The sequence below is a fragment of the Orycteropus afer genome, unplaced genomic scaffold (genome assembly GCF_000298275.1).
Source record: "Orycteropus afer afer isolate SDZICR_OR568_19922 unplaced genomic scaffold, OryAfe1.0 scaffold00015, whole genome shotgun sequence".
Classification (NCBI taxonomy): Eukaryota; Metazoa; Chordata; class Mammalia; order Tubulidentata; family Orycteropodidae; genus Orycteropus; species Orycteropus afer.
In genome coordinates this window covers 14154151-14164409 of record NW_006921602.1, presented here as the reverse complement: position 1 = coordinate 14164409, position 10259 = coordinate 14154151, and the positions used below count along the sequence as shown (strand labels likewise).

Sequence of the window (10259 nt, the reverse complement as noted above, 5' to 3'; positions counted from 1 at the left end):
CTAAGGATTTGTTGCAGACTTTCTAAATTAGCTTCCAGTGGCATAATACTAATAGCTACCATTTGTTGAATACCTGCATTAAATCTCTGAAAACCTTCTGAACTAGGAATTATGAGCTCTTCAGGAAACCAAGACTTGGAGAACTTCAGTATTACCCCATCTCACATAGCTAGTAATTAGGAGGAGGGGGGAAGGGGTTGGGCCCAGAAATAACCAGTGTTTATCTGTTCTAAAGATTGGGCTCTTTCTCCTGTGTCACCCTGCTTCTTTTTAGTGCCATCCGTGTATGATATGGGAAACAGCTAAAGCCCAAAATTTGATCTACATTATTTTTCTAATGTATGCTAAGACCTCATTGCGTATTTCTTTTCTTCTATACGCTTCTCCCCCTTTATTATTCTTGTAGCTGGAAAAATGTGCTCAGGACCTGGGCAGCACCTCCAAAGCAGTGGGCTCCTCCATGGCACAGCTGTTGACCTGTGCTGCTCAAGGCAATGAGCACTACACAGGTGAGGCTCCCCACATCCTTCATAATGCTATGTGGCCAGGGGCACACCATTGGAGGGAATATTGGAGTGGGAGTAATGGTGCTTTCATTGATTTAATAATACACATGGCTTCTTTTTGTTTGTATAGTTTTTTTTTTATTTTTTTTTTGTTACTGTTGTTTTTTTTTGGTGGGGGTTTTGTTTGTATAGTTTTTTTTTTTTTTTTTTTTTTTTTTTTTTTTTTTTTTTTTTAAAAAAAAAGTTCAACATATTTTCCAGGCATTTTGTTCTGGGCTTGATATTAAGCACACAAAGACTGAAACAATATTCCTCCAAACTATTTATGGACCACCCATATTAGAATATAAGCAAATAGCAGTATAGACTTCTGGGACTATCTCTGATTCATGAAATACTGCTAAAGTAAAGGAATAAAAAGATAAAGAGAACAGGAAAAGTAATGACAAGTAAGATGTCAATGGCATTTTCAAAGATGGGAAGAGACAGATGAGCGGTAACTGATAAAGCCAAAGAAAGAAAGACATAAGGTTCTCCAGGCACAGGTAAGCTAACAAGAAGCAAACTGATTTGTTTTGCAAAACCTTGGAGAATTATGGAGGTGCCAAGTACCAAGGAAGGCAGGCAATCCTTAAATGTCTGTATGAGAAACAGTCTAAGAAAAGCAGAAATTTCTGTAAGAGAGAAAATTATATTCAAGTGAGAAGGTAGGTATAGTAAGAAGTCTATAAACATCTAAAATTGAACAATCAAGATGTTTCTGTATAAGCACATTATTTAGAAATATGAAATACTGGAAGAGAACTTAAAGAATCGAGAGGCACTAGGAGTAGGGATCAGGTCGGAAGAGTGGGTTATGATTTGTGTTCTTGGGATGTCATGTTGTCAGTTGTTATTAAATCAATTCTGACTCCTGGTGACTCCATGTGTACAGAGAACTACTCCATAGGGTTTTCAAGGCTGTGGCCTTTCAGATGCAGATAGTCAGACCTGTCCTCTGAGGTGCCTTGGGGTGGGTTCAGACTGCCAACCTTTCTGCTAGTAGTCAAGGGCTTAACCTTTTGCACCACCCAGCAATTCCTTGTTATGGCCTGTTGTTATTATTGTTATTTGTAATTGAGTCTGACCTGACTCATAGTGACCCCTCCTTGGGTTTCTGAGGCAGTATCACTACGGAAGTAGATTGCCCAACCTTCCTTCCGAAACCAAACTCACTACTGTTGAGTTGGATCCGACTCATAGCAGCCCCTCCTTTGGTTTCCGAGGTGGTATCACTACAGAAGTAGAGTGCCCAACCTTCCTTCCAAGGAGTGGTTGGTGGGTTTGAACCGCCAGCCTGCTGCTTAGCAGTCAAAGGCCTTAGACACTACGCCACCAAAGCTCCCTATTATGGCCTTGTTGTTGTTGTTGTTATGTGCCGTCAAGTTGGACCCGACTCATAGCGACCCCTCCTTGGGTTTCCGAGGCAGTATCACTATGGAAGTAGATTGCCCCATCTTCCTTCCGAGGAGTGGCCTAGTGCCTGCAATAATAAGAATGTACAGCTCTGTCCTAACGCAAGGGTAAGGGAAAGTTTCAGAACAGAATTGACATCTGATCAGGGTTTTGAGGATTACTTAGAAGTCCTTTAACATTTTCAAACAAAACCAAACTCACTGCCATTGAGTCGATTCTGAATCATAGTAACCCCCACTGGTTTCCTGAGGTGGTAAATCTTTATGGAAGTAGAGTGCCCCATCTTCCTTCCGTGGAGTGGCTGGTGAGTTTTAACTGCCAACCTTCTGGTTAGCAGTCAGTGCCTTAAGCACTGTGCCACCAGAGCTCCTTCTTTAGCATACTAGAGGATGACAAAGTATGTATAGGAGAAAACAAAGTATGAGGAATAAGAGAGATTTAAGTTTTTAACCATTTCCATGTATTCCTGAAATCTTACCATATTTAGGGTAGATGATGAAATGCATCTTTAGTGGAAGGAAGACTGGTTTATCACTTGTATCATCCAGTATGACTGGAAATCTAGTTAGTGTTTCAAAAAAATGCCCTAAAAGCAGCCCAATTCAGTTTGTGGGAATATGGAAAAGGTGGTTGTAGAAGTAGAAACAGCATTTTTGAAGTTCCATGTTGTTGTTGTTATGTGCCGCTGAGTTGTCTCCGACTCATAGCGACCCCACTGCCTTGGGTTTCCGAGGCAGCATCTCTACGGAAGTACATTGCCCAGTCTACCTTCTGAGGCATGGCTGGTGGGTTTGAACTGTCAACCCTCTGATTAGCAGTCAAGTGCCTTAGACACTACGCCACCAGAGCTCCCATGAAGTTCCATAGGTAAGAGAAAAGAAGGCTGACTGAAGAAGCTGAGAAAGTTTCAAGTAAAAGGCAAGAAGACAAGATAAGGCTGGAAAGGTAGGCTAGATCAGATCAAAAAGGGCCTCATGAGCCAATATAAATAATTTGGAATATAACCTAAGGGTGTTTGAAAATAGTGAAAGATTTTCCACTGTGGGTATAGTTCAGCTTGCCTTTTTTGTAGATTCCTCCACTTTCTGTCTACAGAATGGATTGGAGGGCAACAAAGTTGGAGGTAGGAAGACCAGTGAGGAGACTGTTGCATTAATCCAAATAGGTAATGATAGTGGCCTGCAGTGGAGAGAAAAGGATGAATTAACAAAATAGAGACTTGACAGTTGTCGGTGAATGGTGAGAAACTGCAGGGATAGGGGTAAAAAAAGATGCAGGGATGATGTTAAATGTCTGACCTGATAACTGAACAAAGAGTTGGGTGGATCACTGTCATGGGGAACACAGGGCATTGGCAGGAGTATTGAGTGTGGCATTCAGAGATGCCAGGTTTAGCTTTCAATGTGTTCAGTTTGATGTGACTGCAGGATGTCTAAGTACAGGATTTGGCAGCTGGAAATTTGGCTCTGGAACTTAGTAGAAGAGGCTGGCTCTGGTAGCATAGTGCCTAAGGCATTTGACTCATAACCAGAGGCTGGCAGTTCAAACCCACTAGCCACTCCTCAGAAGGAAGATTGGGTGATCTACTTCTGTAGAGATACTACCTTAAAAACCCAAGGAGAGGTCGCTATGAGTTGGATTTGACTCGACAGCAGTGGGTTTGGTTTTTGATAATATGAATTGGGAAATCATTGTTGTTGTTGTTGTTATATGCCGTCGAGTCGGCCCCGACTCATAGCGACCCCTCCTTGGGTTTCCGAGGCAGTATCATTACGGAAGTAGGATTGCCCAACCTTCATTAGACACATGATAATGACTGAATCCATGGAGATACATAAATATTGGCAGAGGGAGAAAATCTTTATCAGATGACACCCTGAAGCCCAACTGTTTAAGAAGACTGAGCAATGGAAGCCTCTGGAAGAAATGAGAGCATATAGTCCTGGAGAGAGCAAGATCAGCAAGAGAATGGAATGTCTCTAGAGCCAGAGAATGTTACCTTAGAGGCAGTTGCTGCCCAGAAAGTCTTATGAGTGGGGCCTTAAGTGTCCATTGATTTTAAGAATAAGGAAGTCATTACTCTGCTTGTTGAAGGCAATTTCAGGAAAGTTGAAGAATGAGTGGGAAGCAAGGAAAGAGAGAGCAAATGTAGACACCTTCTTCCGAGGTCTCAAATCCCTTGTCCACAAACTGATATGTGTGGGATATCCAGAAGTTACCCATTAGCTGCCACTCAGTTGCATTCTATTATAGATACATTTCTGTCTGAGTAGTGAAGTATTCGAAATACATTTCTACATGGCTAAGTAACAGTTACAGAGACAGAACCCTTTTTCAGACTCTGAGACAGATTAAAAATCTGTATTACCTGGTTTTTATGTTGTGAGCTTGCTATGCGGCCCCATACTGTTTTGATACACACTCTACATGAATTTTGATAAAGAACAATGCTTATAATGAATTCTGTATTTCATATCACTCATGTTCCTTCGTAAGACTCTACTACTAAATATAAAGGGAGCTCGGTGGTATAGTGCCTAAGACATTTAACTGCTAACCAGAAGGCTCTGATTCAAACCCACCAGTCACTCCTCAGAGGGAAGATTGAGGAATCTACTTCTGTAGTGATACTGCCTCAGAAACCCAAGGAGGGGTTACTATGAGTCAAATCTGACTCGACGGCAGTGAGTTTGGTTTGAAGTTTACTGAATATAAGAGGCAGATGGCAGAGGACAGTGTAAGGAATCTGTGTCTTCAAAGGATTATGGTTATTGAATCAAAAATCCACTTTAGTATTTTCCTACCAGCAGCTCTAGCTTTGTGATGCACACTTGACTAAAGGAATGGTTTCATTTGAAGAGTAGTGTTTGCTAGGAAAGGAGCCCTGATGGCACAGTGGTTAAGCATTTGGCTGCTAACTGAAAGGTTGGCAGGCAATTTAAACTCATGGGAGAAAGATGTGGCAGTCTGCTTCTATAAAGATTACAGCTTTGGAAACCCTATAGGGAAGTTCTAATTCTGTTCTTTAGGGTCTCTGAATCATATTGGACTCAATAGCAATGGTTTTGTTTACTAGGAGACCTGACTCAGCAATGATTACCATTGAGGATTCACGTTGCAAATTCAGCCATGTTGAGCCTTGGCTGGTCACTGGGCTCTCTGTTGGTGACTAATGGCCTTATTTCATGATTTTGATGATGTAGGTCCCTCTTTTCAGACACCAAATCACTTCAGAGGGGGTTCTTGATGTACCTTGAGATACTGTAGTAAGTCTTAGCAGAAAACACATGGGATGGACAACTTTAGGCATTTGGAATTTAGCTCTTGTGGTTTCTGCCGTTTTGAAATTGTCTGAGTCTAAAATATGATTTTTCACAAAATGATATTTACATAGGCATCTCTCTTCTAATTATAAATGTTCTATTCTCCCAAATTCAGATATACCTAAAACTGAAATGGATTCAAGAGTCTATGTGATAAGTGGAAAGGCAAGTGGAGAGGTCTAGAAATCACAGCCTGGAATCTTCAGTGGTCACAGCTACAATCTCAGCTTCTCCTAAAACCTGTGCAAAACTGAGACCCATAGAGAGGCAACAATCTAGGCTAATCATCAGAAGAATCAGACCTCAGCTGATAGCTTAATCACATCTGTTGCTCTTCTGAGCAACATCTTTCAGCCTTGTGCAAAGCTTAAACATAAAATGCAATGACCATTCTTCTCTCCCTGTTCCTCTCCTTCACCTTAACTTTATTTACCTTTGTGTTTTCTTTTCCAGACTTTTCCTCTGCCATTAAAAAAAAAAAAAAAAAAACTCACTTTATTAAAAATTCTTTCATTCTGTAAGCCATCCTTGGAAGTGCCATGTCATAAATGGTGATTGGCAGCTTTGCAGTTCGCCTTCATTAGACAGTAGAATTATGACCCAGCTGTGTGACTTACTAAATATTTACAGAGTAGCAAGTCTATGGCACTGCAAAGCTGTCTTGTTTTATGGGTCTGTGGCATTTTACACTCTTTATTATATTAGGGAGCCTCATCTTCAATAACAAGAAGACCACCTACTGCATCTGTGCTGACTCAGATTATGCATCTATTGGTAAAGACCATGCTCAATAGGCTCCTAGAGGCCATTCAGCTAAATTCTTTAGAAAATAATTATTTCCAAGTTTAGTGTTAGATTGATACTGTACAGATATTACGTATTCTAACTAGAAGCCTTTATAGCTTTCTAACCCAAAAAGCACTGAAAAGAGTTTCTAACCTGGAAGTTAAGAAACCTCAGATTTGGCACTGGCACTGCTTCTAAAAATGTATTTGTGGGGAAGAGATGTTTCAGTGCTGGAAAAACACCTGTGAAATGGTTCAGTGAGATGAGCCCTAAGGTCAGCTGTGCTGTTACTAGATTTTTTTTTTTTTTTTTTTGGCATGCACCCTAACATGTCCAATCTTCACCTTTTTCTTAGGTGTACCAAGGACTAGGTGGCATGTAGTAAGGCTTGTGTCTATTATGCATGAGGTGGTGCTATTGATTTAAAGGATTGGTCTTTATTCATAGTTTTTCACTGACCTCCATTACCTATTTAGAAGTAAATTTAAAAGTACTTCAAAAAAGAACACATCCAGGAAACTTCCAGCAACATATCGGACTAAGCAGACATGCTACCCAGACTCTACAACAGAGACCCAAGGAACCAAATTAAATGAAACAGATATGGATGATAATCCTGGAACCCTGAGCTTCAAAGAAAGGATGAAAAGGTAGATCAAATACTGAATAGAAAAAGAAATTGAATGAGATCAATGAACAAGGACACATACCGAGTACAATTGTCAACTGGGCCTGCGTGGTGTACCAATTTGAATTATTGCAGGGAGCATTCCAGTAAGGGCAGTAACCAGATAAGTGGTTCTTTTTGCTCAGAACAGCCCCTGTGCACACACCAATGGCCAATGACCAGAAAGGTGACAACTACATCCACACTACCCAGACTCACTCCTGCTGCTGCCCTATCCATTGGGCGAGTGCCACCACCAACTCCTGCATGATTTGATCAATAACAGATGGTGGCCAACACCAGCCCAGGCCACCCTCAACTGTTCTACACAAACAGCAAACAAAACTGCACACACATTCCCCTCCTCTACCACATCCACTAGGAAATAGGTGGTGAGTGCCTAAGGGCTGCCAGATTAGTGAAAAGAGTAGCACACCTGCCCCACTTGCCTGGATATATCAAAAGAACATAAAAAACCTGGGCAATACACCAACATAGACTTGTTAATGGGACATCATGGGATGTCTTGGGGGAACAGACAACCTTAGTTCACACAAAGAAACAAGACAAGGTTGCTCAAACAAATGCCCAAAATACAGAGCCAGAAAACCTTCCTGAGGAAGAAATGGTATTGGAACTATTTGAAAGGAATTCAAAAGAACTTTATTTAGGTTTCTTCAGTAGATTAAGAAAGAGATGAAGGAAAACACAGACAAAACTCTGGAATTCAGGAAAACAAACAAATTGACAAAATAAATGGAAAATGGAAACCATACGAAAACAAAAAATAGAAATCCAGAAAATTAATACTAAAATTTCAGAAACAGATGGCACATTGCAAAGGCAAAGAAATAGAATTCTATTGGAAGACAGAATTAGCAAAATTAAAGACAAATCTCTCCATACTAATCTGTTAGAGGAACAATTGGAAAGAAAGACAAAAGTGAAGAAAGCCTAAGTCCTGCACAGAACACCACCAAGAGGAATAATAAGACATGATTAGAATTCCAGAACAGGAAAAGACAAACAAAACAAGAACAACAAAAAACAGAAAATTGTAGATTTGTTCGAAGAAAACTTCCCTACTCTCATGAAAAACATGCATAAAAGAAGCTCATCAAATTCCAGATAGGATAGACCCCAAAAGAAAATTAACAAGATGTATCATAATCAAACTTTCCAAAGACAAAGACAGACACCAGAAAACAGCTCAGGAAAAATGAAAACTCACCTAAAAAGGAGAACCAATAATACTAACATCTGCTTTCCCAGGAGACAGCAGGTGAGCAAGAAGGCAATTGGATGGCATATATAAAACACTGAAAGAAAAAATATTGGAATCCAAGAATTATATATTCAGTAAAATTGTCCCTCAAATACTCAACATAAATTAAGGGAATTTCTGAAAACCAGATCAACCTTAATAGAAATACTACAAGGGGTACTTTGGACAGAGAGCTGACAACAGCAGACAATAACCTGAGATTAAGACATGTAACAACATCACCCAGAAATTACCCAAAAAATAGAAGTATCAAAAATAAAATAAAACTACAAAATTGAAAATAGGGAACCAGATACATCAACTTGTAAACAGGGACAAATACATAGCAAAAATAGGGAATAAATGGTATAGTTACAGAACTTCCGAATCAAGAGCAAGTCTAGATGATATAAACATAGAAGACTCATTAAACACTAAAACAGCAATGAAAGAAATGATAGGAAAATCTGTAAACAAAATGAAGTCAGCACAGAAAAATATAGAGACCAAAGAAATCATATGAACCAATGAGGGGTGGGGTGTGCAGAAATATAGCAAAATGATAGCAATAAATTCATACCTGTCAATAATTACAATGAATGTAAATGGGAAAAGAATCACATGATCATATCAGTGCAGACAATGCATTGGACAAAGTCCAATACCCATGCCTGATAAAAACAGACAACAAAATAAGAATCAAAGAGAAATTCCAAGATAATTAAGGGCATATTTACAAAAGCAATGATCAGCATTAGTCTCAAAGAAGAGAGACTGAAAGCATTCCCCTTATGATTGGAAACAAGACAAGTGTGTTCTTTATCACCACTCCTATTCGATATTGTATTGGAAGTTCTAGCCAGAGTAATAGGGCATAAAAGGGAGATAAAAGGTTTCCAAATTGGCAAAAAAAAAAAAAAAAAAAGTAATACTGTCTCTATTTGCAGATGATATGATCCTATATGTAGAAAATCACAGACTCCATAAGAAAACTATTGAAATTTATATAAGGACTTAACAACGTGGCAAAGTACAAGATCAACATACAAAAATGATTTAGACTCCTTTATACTAGCAAAGGAACTCTTAATTGAAAATAAGAAAAAACAATACCATTTACAGTTGCCCCCCCAAAAATGAAGTACTTAAGAATAAATCTAACCAGAGATACAAAAGACCTATACAAAAAAAACTACTACAAGAAACCAAAGGAAACTGGACACCTACATAACTGCATGGATAGTAAGACTTAACATTGCAAAATGTCAATACTACCCAAAGCAGTCTATAGATATAATGCTATCACAATACAGATTGAATCGTCATTCTTCAAAGGGATGGAAAAACTAATCACCAACTTACATGGAAAGGACATAGATCTCAGATAAGCAAAGCACTACTAAAGAATAACGATAAAGTAGGAAACCTCACACTTCTCATTCTCACAATCTACTACATAGCCATGGTAGTCAAAAAAGCCTTGTACTGGTACAGTGACAGCTACATTGGCCAATGGAACAGAATTGAGAACCCAGAAGTAAATCCATTCACCTGTGGGCAGCTGATCTTTGAAAAAGAGATGAAGCCATTAAGGAGGAGATAGTCTCTCTAACAAATGGTGATAGCAAAACTAGATATCTATTTACATAATAATTTAACAGGAACTGTATCTCACACCATGTATACAAATCTAACCAAAGATGAATCATAGAGCTAAATGTAAAACCTACAAAATATAAAGATTATCAATGAAAAAATCAGGACAAGCTTACGGCGCCTAATTAATACATGCCATAAATATCCTCGGAAACATAACTAAAAATGCAAGAATGATAGAAGACAAACTAGGTGACTGGAACCTCCTTAGAAATTTACCACTATGTACATCAAAAGATTTCACCAAAAGAGTAAAAAAGATAACCTTAGGGATAAAAATTGATGACATTTTGGACAGGGACTGGATCTAAAATTTATAGAAAAGTACAACACCTCAACAACAAAAAGAGAAATAATCTGATTTGAAAATGAGCAAAGGATGTGAATAGACACTTCACCAAAGAACACATTCAGGTGGGCACCAAACGTATGAAGAAATTCTTCCTATCATTAATCTTTAGAGAGATGCCAAATTAAAACAATGAGATATCATTTTACCCCAGCATTAAAAGGAAAATTCAAAAACAACAAACAAATGCTGGCAAGGGTTTTGAGAGAATTGAGCCTTCATACCATGCAGTGTCCCCTTGTTCTGTTCGAAT

General features: G+C 38.9%; 1 protein-coding gene across 1 annotated transcript in view; it reads left to right on the top strand.

The window, feature by feature from the left end:
- The window catches only part of TLN2 (talin 2), a 278945-nt gene that overhangs the window by 86477 nt on the left and 182209 nt on the right, over positions 1–10259 (top strand). Inside the window, exon 25 of the mRNA XM_007958215.2 lies at positions 407–509. Coding sequence (XP_007956406.1) covers positions 407–509 — 103 coding nt within the window. The remainder of the gene's footprint in view (positions 1–406; positions 510–10259) is intronic.